Source organism: Mytilus trossulus, chromosome 1 (genome assembly GCF_036588685.1).
Source record: "Mytilus trossulus isolate FHL-02 chromosome 1, PNRI_Mtr1.1.1.hap1, whole genome shotgun sequence".
Taxonomy (NCBI): domain Eukaryota; kingdom Metazoa; phylum Mollusca; class Bivalvia; order Mytilida; family Mytilidae; genus Mytilus; species Mytilus trossulus.
The window spans coordinates 20,612,412-20,631,234 of NC_086373.1; the positions used below are offsets into that span (position 1 = coordinate 20,612,412).

General features: G+C 32.5%; 1 protein-coding gene across 1 annotated transcript in view; it reads left to right on the plus strand.

Moving 5' to 3' along the window:
• The window catches only part of LOC134718190 (ubiquitin-like modifier-activating enzyme ATG7), a 63,608-nt gene that overhangs the window by 27,626 nt on the left and 17,159 nt on the right, over window positions 1-18,823 (plus strand). Inside the window, exons 9-13 of the mRNA XM_063580686.1 lie at window positions 1,730-1,820; window positions 7,686-7,830; window positions 14,178-14,336; window positions 14,700-14,751; window positions 15,212-15,348. Coding sequence (XP_063436756.1) covers window positions 1,730-1,820; window positions 7,686-7,830; window positions 14,178-14,336; window positions 14,700-14,751; window positions 15,212-15,348 — 584 coding nt within the window. The remainder of the gene's footprint in view (window positions 1-1,729; window positions 1,821-7,685; window positions 7,831-14,177; window positions 14,337-14,699; window positions 14,752-15,211; window positions 15,349-18,823) is intronic.

Genomic DNA, 18,823 nt, shown 5'->3' on the forward strand with positions numbered 1-18,823 from the left:
TGCTATACAATAAAAGGGTTATTGCATGAATATTGGGGAATATTGCCCTCGTAGAACATATATTGCACTCGCAAGCTCGTGCAATATAAAATTCTACTCGGGACAATATTTTCCAATATTCATGCAATAACCCTATATTATTTAACGTATTTTTTATTGTATAATACATGTATTTATTTGAATATTGCCGGGTGTGCACAAACACTGATAAATGCATTGACTTTCATTTTCATGATTTAAACTATTTGTACTTTGCAAGCGATAAGGGCCAGTTTTATATGTATATCTTGGTAATGTTTACCTATGAAATACTTTGATTATCCCGTCATATAGTGATTTATTTTGACAAATATCGTGTGACATTCAACTTATTTACATCTGCCATGACACTGTTTTGTACTTTCCCTTTGCGATCTCATATTATTATTTGTTTAAGTTAACACTTTGTCAATGCAGATAAATTGCGTATTTATTATGTTTGTGCCTCCCTTTTCATTAACATTGTCTTTATATATGATAGAACAGAGTTTTCATTGATCTCATTTAAGCATTATATTTAGTGCGTAAGGTTATGTAGATTACAGCAAAGTTCATACACCGTGTCGAGAAAAGAATTTACTGTCCGTTTAGAAATAGCATTATGTAGAAATGTTCTTTTAGTTTCATACGCTTTTAAACATAATTTGGACAAGAAGGACAAAGTTAGGACAATTTAATAATGTTTCTTTATTTAAGAATAACGAATTCTGTTCGTCTTTATAAATGATTCTAGCCGAATGACGTAAGAGACGTTGCTTTTGATTGAACGATTAGTTGTTTACTCTAACATCATAGTAAGTGCCAAAAGACATAAATAGGAGCCTGTAGACAAACATGGCATTCTGAATCAAGCCTTTGAGCTGTCAACTACCTTTTATATTGACCACCCGATTTATTGTTTATCTGTTGAATGATGACTGTGTATTTGATGTTTATTTTATATTGAAAGAAGAAGTTAAAATACGTCTGAAATAAATAATATTGTTAAGTATTACAAATCTGTTTCTCTGCATTGCCGTTGATTCCACTCCTCCTGAATGATGGTTATAAACAGCCTTATACCAACCCTAAGTTTGTTACAGTACTTTGATTTGACAAATTCAACTTGTTAAACTGATCATTAGACTGTAGAAAAAAGTTATTTTCTGAACAATTTTAATTTCTTTTAGATTTGTTTGATTCCTTACCATGTTCCAGCAATATTTTTATTTGTACCACATGTTTTAACTTGGTTAGCCAAATAAGAAAATAAACTATTTAGCCTTCTAAAATGGAGGGCAAGGGGAATAACTCCAACTCATATATAATCACAACTAACATATTATCTATATCTCCCTCTATTTAAACTGAGACAGTGTGCAATACTGTGGATATCTTCTTATTTGTCATAGGATAAATTTTGTTTGATTTCATGGGCAAAGGAAAATCTGGAGGTTCATTGTTCAACAAATCACAATATCTATGACTTGTATTGAGAATTTGTCTAAATTTTAGTTCCAGTATCCTTAAAAATGCAGTTTCTCTCATTCCACAGTACATTTAAAACTCATTGACTTGTACAGGATGATTGTTTTATTTTGTTTTTCCTTTATTGTTTACACATTTCTTTGCATTGCATGAAAAACTAAATGTACTTTTGATAGAAATACAGAATCTATGATATCTAAATATGCTTTCTATTTGTGCATAGAATGTCCAAAAAGTGTTGGTTGGGAGAAAAATGAAAGACAGAAACTTGGTCCAAGAGTTGTCAATCTAAGTTCAAGCATGGACCCTGTCAGGTTTGTGTTTGATAACTTCACAATGGAATGTAACAGGGTGAGGTGTTAAGAATATATCTGATGGGTTTACTTTTAAAAAAACATGCCATATTAAAGTCAATCCCAAGTTCCCAACATTCAATTATTACTGTTTTGAAAGGTATTTTGCATGGTATTTAGAATAAAGACTTGTCTTTACACAAAAAAAAATCTTCATTTCACCATTCTGAATGTACAATAACGTTAGGCAAAACATGCTCAGCCAAAAAGATCATTCAAACTACAAATGTACATTTGTTCTTAAAAATCCTATGAAATATACAATACAAAGTAAAATTCTGGTTAAAAAAAAAATGGATAACTCATGAATGTTTTTGAAACCCTGATTCATATATTTGGAACTTAATTTGTAAATATAAAAAAAAAAGATGTGGTATGATTGCAAATGAGACAACTCTCCACAAGAAACCAAAATGACACAGAATTAACAACTACAGGTCACTATATGGGCTTCTACAATGAACAAAGTCCCATAATGCATAGTCAGCTATAAAAGGCTCTGATATGATAATGTAAAACATTTCAGATAAGAAAACTAATGGCCTAAGTTATGTAAAAAAAATGAATGAAAAACAAATATGTAACACATAAAAATATGACAACCACTGAATTACAGGCTCCTGACTTGGGAAAGTCAAATACATACAGGATGTGGCAGGTTAAACATGTTAGTGAGATCCCAACCCTTTCCTAACCTGGGACAGTTGTATGAAAGGCCGTTCATGTCAAAAACCCGATAAAGTAACGCGTTAACATTTAACGCGATAAAATCACATCTAACGCGATAAATGTAGTTTAACCGTGTTAATTGATAATTTAATGCGTTAGGCAATGCACTACAAAAAATGACAGAAAAACTTTCTACTTTCGCCTTAACTAAGTTTTAAGACGTCAGGTTTTACTCGAAACCTAATAAATGAAATGGCCGGATGTGTCATATCTACGTCTATTATCGCGATAATGTTGAGATTAGCAGAACATTACGTAAAAGCTTCTTTAATGCGTTAAATGCAATTTTAACGTGTTAAGGTCAAGGAACAGTAAATGGGCTATGTCGCAGATTTTGCTAAAAATTTGCATACAACCTTGGCTCGTTGAACTACAACTGAAAATCGAAAAAATAATAAATTTATCTCTTTTATTATCTGAAAAATTGCAGATTGATTTTTTTTAATATGGGTGAATATTTTGTATAGAAAGCACATAAAATCGGCGAAAAAACTTCTAAAATTTGTCTTAAAATCGCCAAATCTCTAATTCTACTCCATAGATTTTTGTTAAAAAACTATATGTTGTTGATAGATAAATTTCTGTTTTAATGATATAAAATAATCATAGGGTCACCGAATTCGTTTTTTGTCTAATAATCAATTTGATACCTTGTTGGCAGTGAAAAACGTCAAAAAACAACCTTTAACGGCCTGAAACGCGATAACGTTACGATTATTTCAACGTTTTGTTGGATTTTTTCACGAAGAAAGCAACTCTGAATAATGTATACCGTAAAAACGAAGTCGGTGACCCTATCTTTATTTTGCATCATTATAACGGGAATTTATCTATCAACAACATATAGTTTTTTAAGAAAAATCTATGGAGTAGAATTAGAGATTTGGCGATTTTAAGACAAATTTTAGAAGTGTTTTCGCCGATTTTATGTGCTTTCTATACAAATGTTCACCCATTTTGTAAGAATTCAAACAGTAATATTTCAAATGATAATTGAGATAAATACATTATTTTTTCGATTTTCAGTTGAAGTTCATCGAGCCAGAGTTGTATGCCAAATTTTACTGAAATCTGTGACATAGCCCATTTACTGTCACTTGACCTTAAATGCAACTTTAACGCGTTAAATGTTATCTTAACGCGTTAAAAGCAACTTTAACGCGTTAAAAGCAAGTTTACCGGGTTAAACGCAACTTTAATGCGTTAAAAGCAACTTTAACACGTTAAACGCAACTTTAACGCATTAAAGGAAACTTTAATGCGTTAAAAGCAACTTAAACGAGTTAAATGCAACTTCAACGCGTTAAATGTTATCTTAACGCGTTAAAAGCAAGTTTACCGCGTTAAAAGCAACTTTAATGCGTTAAAAGCAACTTCAAAGAGTTAAATGCAACTTTAACGCGTTAAATGCAACGTTAACGCGTTAAATGCAACTTGAACACGTTAAATGTTAATGTTATGCGTTAAAAGCAAGTTTAACACGTAAAAATGCAGTTTTAACTCGTTAATTGTTATTTTAACGCGTTCAATGCATCTTTAACGCGTTAAATTAGCGTTAAATGCTACTTTAACGCGTAAAATGCAGTTTTAACGCGTTAAATGTTTTTTTTAACGCGTTAAATGCATCTTTAACGCGTTGAATGCAATTTTAACGCGTTTAATGAAACTGTAACGCGTTAAAGCAACGTTTACTTGTTTAATGCAACTTCAACAGGTCAAAGCAACTTTACCGCGTTAAAAGCAACTTTACCGCGTTAAAAGCAACTTTAATGCATTAAATGCAACTTTAACGCGTTGAATGCAACTTTAACGCGTTGAATGCAACTTTAACGCGTTAAATGCAACTTTAATGTGTTGAATGCAACTTCAACGCGTTAAATGCAACTTTAATGCGTTAAATGCAACTTAAACGCGTTAAATGTTATTTTAACACGTTAAAACCAACTTTAGATTTTCATTTGTCAACCTGTCTTTACGCTTTAAATTTTGTTTATATGTCCAGTTGTTCAGATACTTTACTTCGTCTTTTTGCATCATGTGATGTCTGTATCTAACATTATGGTTTACCATAAACTGGTAGTTTGACGTATACTTACATAAGTCTCTACAGGTGAATTTTGTAAAATAAATTTTAAAACAAGAGGTCTTTAATAGCGTACATCGAGCATCTAGTAAACCATGCCCAATAATGTAACGAATCTGTGCCAAAAGAAAGAGGATGACCTTTTGATATCCATTGGGAAAGGAGGATGTTATTCTTTGTTTTAACTACTTACTAAGTCGGGTTTTTTTTCGCCGCGCAATCATTCATTTTCGACATTTTGACCTCTAAATACTGCGTTGTTTTGTAATATGGCATGTACGGAGAACAGATTATTTATCCCCCTCTCTAAAATGGGCGCTATTATCAATGCCTTACCTGTAAAGCTGAAAGACACTGTCTCTCTGTCCGTCCGAATTTTGTTCAAGGTTATGATTTTCTTTCTGATATTGTTTGACTCTTACCCCATTGTTTTATTTTTTATTTACATTGAGTCATAGATCACATTTGTTCGGTCAGTGTTTCATCATTAGTTCTTTTAATACTAGTATGTCATTTGATTGAGTAAAACCATTTCAGTTAATATTTCAGTGTCTTTCTATGTTGTGATTTTACATTATTGTTTCAAGTTGGATAGGTGTTAGTGCCTATCTTTACGTTTAAATCCAATTTGTTTGCACCTGTCCTAAGTCGGGTACCTGGTACCGTATCAAAATGTCGTTTTTTTTATGTGCTTCATAAGTGTTTCCATTTGTTTTTATAGATTATACCGTTGGCTTTCCTGTTTTTACACTAGTCTTTTTAAGGCCCTTTGTACCATGCTGTTCAGTGTGAGCCAAGACTATACAAACTTTGCGCACGATGTTCCTACGTTACACCACCACGACGTCAAAGAGAGATTTCTTGACGTACATTAATTTTATTCAATTTGCAAGTTTCATTTGCTTTTTTTATGTAGTTGGTTGATTCTAAATCTGTCTCTATTAATTTTGTGATGTCTATTTACCAAGAATTTATTTACCCAAAGTTGTGGAAATCGATTAAATAATTTTTACCCTTAATTCACATTTAAAATGTTGTATTGTCGTAAGTAATGAACTTGAAGGAAGGAAAAATGGGACAGAAGTATACGGTTTTCTATAAATAAATTACGACAAAATTTTAATCGCAGGCTGCTAAAAATGCATGGATGCATATCATCTGTCATTGTAAATTTTTCATGTCTTGATTCAACCCTAATACAAATATATCCGACACTCTGCAAGTAAATAAAAACATATTTACATTTGATTAATTTGAATTGAATTGTATTAAAAATTTACTTGACACATAATCATCGAATGAAATTATTATAACCCGATCTTGAAAATTATTTTCCAAGTCATTTGAAGTTTCTTGCTTTTAAAATGTACTAATCTTCTCCTGAATCGTCCGTATAATACGGGGATGCATTACTTCAATGAAACTGTTTTTGTCGCCGTTTCCGATAAGGCAGCAACCATTTGATTTTTTGGAGGGGGGCTATGGTTTTTTTTGGAAAAATAAGTTTGTTTCCAGTTTTTGGTGAAAAAAATTATTTGTTTAGGACCTTGAGAAAAAAAGAATAGAATCACTATACATAAGAGATAAAACAGTTGTTTAAAAATGTAACGTTGGACATCCGTTTTTTTCACAAAGTTTTGTTGTATTAATCCTCAAATATACTAGATATTACTAAGCATATGACCAAGAGCTATAAGAAAATAAAGGAAAACATATATACTGAATTAGTTTTTATAGTGGTTAGTGTTTGTTAACATTTTATTTTGTTTTGCGGCGGAAATTTCGAAGATTCTGTTTTAAAACATAGGGGTTGTAATGTAGGAACAGCGTGCATGCCGTTACAGTGAAGACTGTAATGTATTCCCGAGTGTGCCAAAATGTTATCGTCTTCATTGGTGTCATCTTCTTGTATTTATGGTGGTATGTTTTCATTTGCAGCACTTGTTTTTGGTAGTATGTTGTTCAAGATACCTGTTACAAATAGGACATTAGAACTTGTATAGTTTTTAGTTAACAAACCGAGTTTCCTATTTTGAAATCTGGTTTGATAAGGAGAATGGTTTAATCATGAGAGGAAGACAAAATGTAATATCTTCATTATCCTCCTCGTCTGAAATGTCCTGGGGTTGAAGTCATAAAACTTTGCTCAGTGCTCGGAGCACAAAAATCGTGCTCGAAACATGAAATCCAGCATTTTCATTTGTTGATTTACGAGTACGAGTACAAAAACTGACTCGCAAGGCCAGACCTCACGGTCATTAAACTTTTAAGCATGATTTTTGTACTCAGACTCGAAAATCAAATGGCTGGATTTCATGTTTCGAGCATGATTTTTGTGCTTGGAGCACTGAGCAAAGTTTTATGCCTTCACAACACGCTACTCCAAAAAATTTGAACAGATCATAGTATTCGTTAGCAACATTATTCTATAACTCCAACCAACGATGTTTTATCGCGTTAAACGATGTTTTAACGCGTTAAATGAAGTTTTAACACGTTAAACGAAGTTTTAACACGTTAAATGAAGTTTTAACGTGTTAAATGATGTTTTAACGCGTTAAAATAATGTATCGTAGCAACGTTTTTGTGTTGAATTTAACGCGTTAATGTGATTTATTATGACACATGTGGCCAGTGCGACGGATATATTATCGCGATAAACGTCAATTTGCACCTACGGGATAAATCCCAAACTTGATAATTGCAAAGTTTAACGCGTTAAAAATATTGATTTCTTTTCGCGTTAAAGTCTTGTTTTAACGCGTTAAAGTCTTGTTTTAACGCGTTAAAGTCTTGTTTTAACGCGTTAAAACTGTATTTATCGCGTTAAATGTGATTTTATCGCGTTTAATTTTAACGCATTACTTTATCGGGTTTTTGACATGATCAGCCTCTCATACAGTTGTGTAACACTAAACAGTACAACATAAGAAAGAACTGTAAAAATCAGTTGAAAAAGACTCATCAGATAGATAAAAACACAAGTGTAAAATTTATTTTTCTTTTTTCTTTAGATTATCTGAATCTGCAGTTGATTTGAATTTAAAACTAATGAGATGGAGACTATTGCCTGAACTTGACCTTGAGAAGGTCGCTGGAACTAGATGTTTATTACTAGGTGCTGGGACTTTAGGATGTAATGTAGCTAGGTGTTTAATGGTAAGAATATCTTTGTCTGATATTATCTTTAAGACATTTTATGCAAACTGAAGATTAAGCTGCAAAAAGAAAATACAAATAAGTGAATGATATACTTTTTTTTTTTTTTTTTTTTTTTTTAAGACTTGAAATACATTTATTGAAAATCACCTGATTACATTTTCCTTGTATAACTCAGGGAAGAATACACAAGGGGCCCTGTGTTTACAATGATCCAATGTCCAGGGATAAACGGTGGACTCTATCATAAAAAAAAAATCTATTTAATATTTTTTTCCATACATAAGTTATACATTCATATTAATTACACAGATTGAGTTTGCGTATAAAATGATCACAATATTCTACAGTAAATAAAATACATTAAAAGTCCCCCAAAACACACTACAATCTACACAATAATTTACCTTTACTTATATAATTGGCATTTAATTTTTGTACTTTTAACACCTGGATTACATTGTTATGTGTCGGTCAGTGGTTTTATAGGTCACATGCTCGACCTTGTAAATGCGTGTATTGTATATTTCTATCGTTGGATGTATTATGTTCTAAAAAGGAAAAGAAAGTAAGTACAAATTATTTCGTCACTTACTAATGTATAAGATTTATTATAAGTTTTATTTCAGCTGCAAAATTTTCTTTTTTGGATGATAATGATTTGTCCATAGATTCAATTAAACTTCCCAGTTCCCGTTTTGCATATGCTATCAATTGACTGGAAGTAAAACTTTTAGACTGATATTTGATTATATTCCTACATTTCCAAATAATCCATTTAACTGTATTCATAATCGTATTAGTTATGACATTGTACTTTTTGTTGTAATCGTACATTCCTAGCATGATAAGTTCTTCGCTCAATGGAATACATACTGTGTTATTTAGTACATTATATGTTTTAAGCGCATCAAAAATGTGTTCCCAAACAACCATTATAATGTTACAGTTGTGAAAAAGGTGTGTGAGAGTTTCGTTTTCTGTTTTACAAAAATGGCATTTGCCATTATTTGATTTGCCCATTCTAAATAGTTTTTGCTCCGTATAGATAATGTTATGAACAATTTTCCAGCTAATTTGATTTGCTTTCCTAGAGGACATACTTTTATTTAAATTTATCCAGATCTTTTTCCACGGTAATTCCGAATTATACTGAATATTCCATTTTATTTGACAGTTTGGAACTATATCTAAATTTAACGAATATTGGATTAATTTCAAAGATATCTCACTTGGGATTACTACTTTATTCTGTTTATCGTAAAATTCAAATGTATTTTTAATATAATAACCATTTTTGGGGGGTTCTGGATCAACGTGGACGTTTTTTAGTCTGTCCTTGAACAATTTAGGAATAGCTAATTTCAGCCTTGCCCATTCCGAGATCCAGTTTCTCTTATCTTTAAGAGTATTGTATATAAAGTTGTCGCTTTTGATGTTTTTCGTTTCTTCATCCCAAATATCTTTTATTGTATGAATTCCACTTTTTCCGAAGTTAGCGAAAAAAATAGGTTTTTTATTGTATTGAATTTTTATGTTTCCAAAAAGTTGTTGGTTTAGGATATCGTTTTTATTTATTGGACTTTGTATACTTAAAAATTTTGACCACGTTTTAATTAACTCAAGATAGTATTTTGGAAAATTTTCCATTTGCAATCCTCGTAAGTCCGAACACTTTGCTAAAAAATTATTACAATTATATTTGATATCAAACTTCTGTAGCCACCATTTGGCTATTGTGTTCCAGTTATCGGTTTTTGATCTTAAAATCTTTTGCATACTTTTGATTTGTTTGGATTTAATGAACGAGTCTATATTGATCATACCAATCCCCCCTTCTTCTAACGGTAAGCAACACACGTCCCTTTTAATTAAATTTACTTTCCCCTCCCATATAAAATTCCACATGACATTGTTTATTTCTTTTTTATATTTTTCAGGTATACCTCGCATTTCGATTTCGAACCCTATTTTAGAAATGATCAATGATTTTAATATTAAGACTCTGCTCTTCAATGTTAGGTCAGGAGATTTCCAAACCTCAAGACACGCCTTAATCTTCTTTATTTTTTCTAACCATATAGCTTCTATATCAACACTATATCCATGCATGACTCCCAATGCTTTAATTGGTTCGCTAGACCACCTAATTTTTTTTTATTTTGGTGTTTTATTTTTCCAACGACCCAAATATACCCCTACAGTCTTTTCATAATTTATCTTAGCACCCGATGCTTTCTCATATATTTCTAAAACCTTGAATGTTTACTCTATTGATTCCTCTGTTCTATTAAAAAATTGTGTATCGTCTGCAAACATGTTAATCTTAACCTCTTTCTTTTCATTTTCTATGTCAGGGTGGGGTAAATTTATTCCTTGAATTTTCGGATTAGCCCTAATTGTGGCTGCCATCGGCTCTGCTTGTAAAATGTAAAGCATCGGCGATATTGGACAGCCCTGACGGATTGATCTAGAAATTGGGACGTATCTTGATTGAAAACCGTTAGTCATTAAACAAGTTTTAGCATTTTTTAGTAACATTTTAACCCATTCCCGAAAATTTTCCCCAAATTGAAATTTTTCTAAACATGCATCTAACCATTCCCATTCTGCATAGTCAAAAGCTTTTGTTTGATCAAGAAAAAGGATTGATCCTTCCTCGTCTTCCATATCTATAAAATCGAAAATATCTTGCAGCATTCTATTAGAATCAAAAATATTTCTGCCCTTAACAAACCCTTTTTGATCTGTTTCTATAATTGATGGTAGAACTATTTTCAAACGTTCAGCCAGAATTTTTGAGCAAATTTTATAGTCTACATTTAATAATGTTATAGGTCGCCAGTTTTTAATATCCTCCCTCTCCCCACTTTTATATAATAGGCTTATCATTCCAAGTCTCTGCGATTCGGAAAGTGTTTTATCAAAAAAGGTTTCTTTTAATATTTGCGTAAGCTCATCCTGTATCAAAAACCAATATTCCTGGTAAAATTCTGCAGTTATGCCATCTTCCCCTGGTGATTTATCCCTTTTCATTAATTTAATTGCTTTGAAAATTTCATCTTTTGTAATTTCACTATCACATAACCGTTTTTCTGCTTCAGATAGAGTTTTACTTACATTATATAGTAATTTTTCCCCAGCCTCTCTATTACAACCCCCCGAGGTAAAAAGTTTCTCATAATATTTTAATTGCTCGCCTAAGATTTCATTAATATTATTTTTGTATGTGCCATTTTCGGCTTTTATTTTTGACCATAGTTTTTCTTTTCCTCGTTTTTGTTCTAATCTGAAAAAATAATTTGTGGATTTTTCACCTTTTTCATACCAATTTATTTTTGATCTTATGCGTGCTGCTTCTGCTTTTTGTTCGTAATATTTATATATATCTTTTTTTAGTTTTTCAACCTCATTCAGATTTTTTTGTGTTCCATCATTTTCTAACAGATTTTCTAATTTATCTTCCCAATTTTTAACTTCATTTTCATTTAATCTAAGTTTCTTTGAAACCGTTATTGTTATGTCCTTTATTTTAGTTTTTGTTAAATCCCAGAACTCCTTTTTATCTTTAAAATTATTTATGTTAAGTTTCCAAGATTTCCAAAATGTTTCAAAAGTATTTTTGAAAAGGTCGGTTTTAATTATACTATTGTTCATTTTCCAGTAACCCGGGCCTCTTTCTGGTTCGACGATGTTCATAGTAATTGTTACGCCGTCATGATCGCTGAAGGGAAAATAAACAATTTTTGCATTGTTTACTCTACAATCGATATTCTCACTGGTGAATATATAATCTATTCTCGAGTATGATTGACCCCTTGAAAATGTATATTGTTTTTTGTTTGGATATCTGAGACGCCAAATGTCCGTCAGTTCATTCTTTTCAATGAAATTTTTTAGTTCATAATTTCCCGCATCTTCACGTTTGGGCATATGTTTTCTATCTAATTTCCTATTTAGACAACAATTAAAATCTCCCATAACGTAATTCACAATATCATTTTCTTTATCTATTTTTAACTTATTAAAGAAATGTTTTCTTTCTATGCCATTATTAGGGGCGTAGATATTAAAAATTCTAATAGTTTCGTTTGAGTCTAATTTGAATTCAACTATTAATTTCCTTCCCTCTGCATCTTTATATTTTTCAGTAATGTTTATATCTAAATTTGGTTTCACTAAAATTGCTACCAAACAATGTTTTAATGGGGTTGACACCCATGCCTGGTCGACAAAAATCATCCCAAAGATCGATAAAAGATAGCCTTTGGTCTTTTGAACATACCTTTTCCATATACAAATTAACAGAATGAGATGTTAAATTACATTTTGTTAAAGTTTGACCTTTGCCCTTTCTTGGCAGTATACTGAATATGCATATATCCGCATTTGGAAACTCTGCTTTAACTTTATTTATAGCATTTGTCATATTAACACAAATCATTTCTTTATCTGTCATGTTTCTTGTGACGTCGTTTGTACCCAAACAAAAGATGACCTTCGACACATAATTTTTATCAACACTTTTGTCCAGTGTGACTAAAAGTTTGTCAATGTCTTCTGCTGTACTACCAGAAACAGATGCATTGTGTATTCTGTTGTCAGATATCTTGAGACGGCAACAGTTTGATGCACCTAAAATGATTGTAATAGGGGGTAATGGTAAACAGTTGTCTTCGTTTTCAGGAACAGATTGTTCATAATCCGAGTGTTTGGTGGTATCGTTGTCAATGTAGACATTCAATTCCTCGATCTGATCTTGTTCCGTAGTTTCTCGTCCCTCCCTAATTTCATGAACATAGTCCCCGTATTCATTATCTTCGGTTATTTTCTCATTTTGCTCGTCTTTTCTAACGGTTTGTTTATTTCGATTGCAATTTCGTTTGATATGACCTTCTTGACCGCATTCGAAACATAAGTTATCTGTGTGCGGACAGTCTCGAATAATATGGTCGTGGCTACTGCAACGAAAACAGTATCGCTGTCTTTCTTGTCTTTGTGGTTTCATATCACAACGGTATGAAGGGTGGTCCGTTCGACTACAGTATCGACATTGGGTTCTATTGTTGTCAGCGAAAAGTCGGATTTCAAATCTTCCGAGTTTGGTGATATTGGGGATGGTTGGGACACAATTTATCAGCTGAATATACCGCGTACCGGTTTCAATGTTAGTACCTCTTATAGTCCCCCTTTTAATTGAGTCTTGGACTACTTCACCTTATTGTCTCATAAATGTACAAATTGCAAGATCACCCAACTCGACAGGTGCATCCTTAATCGTAACATGTGTCACCTCTTTTTCAACATCAACAAATTTGTAATGATAGTTTTTAAGTTCGATACCCTTTATTAGTAATAATGTTTTCGATACCTGATCATCAACCGTAACAACACATTCTCTTTCAGTCAGTTGTATAGCTTTAACCTTTTCTCTATTTATATATTTTTCCAGTTCGTTTAGAATATCTGTATGTGTGATCCCCTTGATATACTTTGAACAAAAGTGTACTGACGTGTATCTTTGTATTTGTTGATTGTTGTTGTGAACTGTGTCTAGTTGGCTCGCCATTTTGTAAACAAAACAATATGTGTTCACTTAGAAATCAGTTTTGACAGTTTGTTTACTTCATTTTCACTTACTCTTGGACGGAAAAGACCTCTGCAATGAATTTAGGTTATATATCCGACGAAAAGTACAACAAGCAATAGGTTTAAAGATGTTTTTTTTTAAATTTTAACCGGAGCTTGCGAAAACACTACATGTCACATCAAGGGCAGATAACTCATGAATGATATACTTAAAAAAATTAAAGTTCAGTGTAAGTTCAATTTGAATTTAATTGATTATTCACATAGACTTATTATTGTACGTTACTTTTCATATGTTGTGTTTATTAAGAAAACTACTAAAATTTGTATATAAACAACATATTTTGAAAGCAAAACCATACATGAGGCACTGTAAATTAAAGTATACAAACTTTTATGACATGAATGTTATAAGTTAGTCAGCTAAGTACACTTATTGCAAACATAGAATATATTATAGGATTATTGCATGAATATTGGGGAATATTGTCCCAAGTAGAATTTTATATTGCACGAGCATGCGAGTGCAATGTATGTTCGACGAGGGACAATATTCCCGAATATTCATGCTTTAATCCTTTTATTGTATAGTAATATGATATTTGATAGTAAAAATTGGTTTTGTTGTTGATGACGTCATGAATTTTGAATATTTATTGCACTAGGGCAATATTGGAATTTATTGCACGTTAACTTTTGGTTACTTCCTGTGGGAAATATTATATTGCTATACAATAATATCATTTATTCCTTTTCAGGGTTGGGGTGTAAGACATATTACCCTTGTTGATAATGGAAGAATATCTTACTCTAATCCAGTCAGACAATCATTATTCCAGTTCGAGGATTGTTTGAATGGGGGCAAACCTAAAGCAGAAGCTGCTGCAGAGGCACTGAAAAAGATCTTCCCTGGCGTTGTATGTATATTGTTTACATTCATGATTGCTTGTTTTTTTTTTTTTTTTTTTTTTTTTAAATTTAATGCAACAAATAAATTATGTTTTACTGTAATGTAATGGTGAAATGATATATCAGATACATGTGATTTAAAGCAAAATTTTCTATTTAATATTGTGAATTAATTAAAAGAAATGTAACTTTGAAGTTTTATGTAAGTGGAAATTCAAATGACACAGCAATCTTTCAATGAAAGCCAAACAAAGTGACATCTAGCAGATATTATACAGTCTTCAATGATGGCAATAGATCTTACTTCCAGTGTTTAGATAAATGATATGACAAAAACAATATAGTTATTCATAAACATGTTTTTGTTTCAGAAAGCTACAGGAATTTCACTGTCTATTCCAATGCCTGGTCACTCTGTTTCTGGTGAGTTATAAAATGCATATGTCAATAATAATGATGACGGGGGTTATTAACAAACTTTTCTACCAATTATGGTCTTGCGAAGTCAGTATTGTCAATACATTTGTAATATATAAAACAATTTCTGTTGTTTTAATGAAGATTTTATTTGCTAAAGCATTCATTTTATGTCTTTTGATAATGATTTTATGTTTCCATACTCTTATTCAGTTTGAAATAATCTTTAAAAAAATGCATTTTCACAAGTGCACAAGGGAAACTAATTTATAAAGGGAATCATGAGAAAATATTCACCTTTTTAGAAAATACTTGTTTTCTGAAAATGGATGTTTCTGTGTCTGTTTGTTATCGACAATTCAATTTATACTAAAAAAAATTATATTCATTTAGTCTTTATATTTCAGATTTAATGTTAAGTACAGAACATTAATTTTGTTCTCATCTTTTCTATGCTTCTCTTTAGATGGATCACTAGAAGGGACAAAAAATGAGGTGCAACAGTTAGATGAACTGGTGCAATCCCATGATGCATTGTTCCTTTTACTAGATACTAGAGAAAGTAGATGGCTTCCAACCGTCATGGCTGCAGCTTATCAGAAGGTAGTCAAAATATTTACAACCATGTCATATAGGCGAGCGCCGATTTGAGAAAAAGCCTCTCGTTAAGGTTTTTTATACACCTATTGAACACACAGCTAATGTTGGTATCAATCGAAAGAAAAACTTCTAGAGCATACGATTTGGGTGGTCGTCAAAGTTCCCTATGGTCACGTTTCTTGCAAATCTCACGAGAACACAGACATGTCGAATTACTTTGGATTATACGGTGATACTTAACATTGCATATATCGGCATTGTTGTAAATGTATTATTCGTTTTTATCTAAGATAGCTTTGAATACATTCTAAAAAGACATGGAATCCAATAAAAAGAAGATTTTTTGAAAAATTAGTTGATTCTGAGGCATCTGTTAGACCAACTCTAAAATGTAAAAAAAATACCATAATTTTTTAGATTGTCAGTGTCAATGACTTATTAAAACTCTTATATGTTTTGTTTTTATAAATTCCATATACCCTGAAAAGATTGCGACACACATCGAAGCTCAATGATGGATAATAAACGTTTGACGACTTTTCTAAAATCTGCATTATTAAACGGTATTCCGGATCTGTATCGTGTTTATCCCAGACGCTAAAAATTTATATACTGTGAATTCACTTATTTTCGTGGCTACCAATTTTCGTGGATTAAGGAAAACTCACATATTCGTTGATATTTAAATTCGTTGTTTTGCGAAGATGGCATACAAGTCTAAAGGAAATTTGTCTTTCGTTGAACATTTAATTTCGTGATTCACCTTTACCCACTAAATCAACGAAAATTGGTATCTAACGAATGATAATGAATCCACAGTAAATCTAGTATCTAATATGCATAGGTAACACTTGAGTTTCCAAAACACAAGTCGTGTTTTAACATATTACTAGATAAATATTCGTATATGTGTTACCAAAAGACCACTTTAACTATTACTAATGATATTAGCATGTGCTATGTAAGCAGCAGACTGCATTTTGTTTAATAGTATATTCTTGAATATTATTATAATTACTCATCATTGATGAGTGTCCAAGTCCTGTGAAATGTGCGCCACTTCCAATGAAGCGCTGCCGCATGTCCATAATTAGCAATGCTGTATAATATGTCAAAATATCACACAAGAGACTCTCAGTATGACAACTAATAGAGGTTTCACAACCTTAATGAATGCTGTTAGCTTAAGGCAAAGACATGATGATGTGTTAAGGTTGTAAGAGGCATTGTTGGTTTAACAAAGAGGAAGGCTTCATTGATAATATGGAATCTTACAAGGCGTGTGCTTAGTCAGATAACATCGGCAATGAGAGCACGTTCGTGTATTGTCCAGGTTGGTGACCAATGTCACGATGAAGCAAAACCAGCTGCAATGAAAAGGGATAAAACATATGTAGACGATATAACTGTTTATATAACAGAAAATATGACAAATTCATTTGACGTTGATAATCTCTCCCGTCAGCATTTCAACTGGTCTCCATGCAAATTACGACATTGAAGATTCACTGTTAAAATCAGTTGAAACTTGAAAAACAAAAACGTCAAAAAGGAAGATATTTGTTGAGTCATCACTATCAACAGACAAAGTTCTGGCCTTGAAGGCATAAAACTTTGCTCAGTGCTCTGAGCACAAAAATCATGCTCGAAACATGAAATCAAGCAATTTGATTGGTTGATTTTCGAGTCTGAGTACAAAAATCATGCTCGTAAGTTTTTTGACCGTGAGGCCAGGACTGAAGACATTTGAGGATATGAACCCCAAAGTACAACTAAAATGCAAATCTGGGCAAGTTGTGAAAGGTCATTTGATTCCCGAGCTTGTGTTTACCCGTGTAACTAAATGTAGAGATGACGTATCTGTGGAAACTGTTTCGTCCTATCTAATATGTCCCATTCCCACTGCATAATTTTATGACGATGGAATTATGAGGAAGACAAATAAGTCTGATCTTCACATGAATTTGAAAATTAAGATAGGATCAGTCCCTAACATTCCTCAAATCGATCACGGTGCTACCGTACCAATAAGAAATGGCATGATTTCAGTCATTTGATGTTGAAAGGATGTCCACAATTGGAGACTTGGCCAAATCTTACATTATGCAGTTACTCATTTTTAGCCATGGCGTTGTCAGTCTATTTTTGATTTATGAGTTTGACTGTCCCTTTTGGTATCTTTCGTCCATCTTTTACAATCATGCTTCTGATTCACAGACAAGGTTGTTGATGTCTTCGATCGCTATGACACTAGTACTGAACATTCCATAAAATCAGCAGAGCGACATAGACGATCGGCAACAACTACGAAAAAGTTTCATACCGCTGAAGGCCGAACTGTTCCAGACTGGAAAAAATGTCTATCAAGCAACAAAAACAAGCAAGCTCTGATAACTTTCCTTGGCGATTATCTGAGCAGCAATTTGTCTGATATGTTTCAGGATGAAAACAAGTGTTTAGTTCTTGACGGCGCATTTTCCAATCCAGAATAGAGCGACAACACTCAATGGGAGCATGTAATCGATCTCCAGATCTGTCCTGTTCGTACGAATACACAGACACAAGAATCTTGCTTCATGTTATACTCTGATAAAATCTTTTAGCAGTTGAATATAAGGCGCCAATCATAGTCAAGTGTTCCGATACAGATGTTCTTGTGCTCTGTGTTCATTATTTCAAGATTCTTGTGTCGACTGAACAAATGTGGTTTTTGACGGGTCAACTAATTGTCTAAGGGACTGTAGAAGGTACATACCAATCAAAGAGTTAAGTAAATCTTTTTCACCTTTACTAGCTAACATTCTCCCTGTAGTTAATGCTTGAACTGGTTGTGATACCACTTCTGCTATAATTGGGATTGGCAAAAAGACTGTTTTCAAGTTGATAAGAAAATCTCCGAGTAAGTTTACAAATCTCCAAAACGTTGACAAGATTGCTTTTTCCACCTCGTTGTCAGCAGCCATAGAGCATATTTCAAGCTTGTATGACTTAAAAGAAAAATTCGCTTCATCACATGTTGACTTAAACAAATTACGTATTAAACTTGTAACATGCAAAGACTCAAGTGAACCTGCATTCAAAGAACATATTTTGCGGTCATTTCAACAAACGACAATTTGGATGTCCTCACATCTCGATCATCCAAATCCTTTGTCTCCTTATAAATACGAATGGAAAAGAGTTCACATGGCCCAGATCCATTCTACTTTTTAGGCATGATGACGTCCGATTTCCTGCAAGATTTAGTATGTTCTTGCAAGAGGGAATAAATACGTAACAAAACATGTATTTGCCAAGAGAAGCAAATGTCTTGCACGGAGCTTTGTCCATGTCAGGGCAGTGATACGTGCCAAATTATTTATTCTAAATAGAACATCAACCTCTAAAAAAGATCAAATGAATGACGATGATGAAGATGAAAACAATACCATTGACTAATAGCGAAAGAGCATTTGAGCAATGGGGCAACATAAAGTTT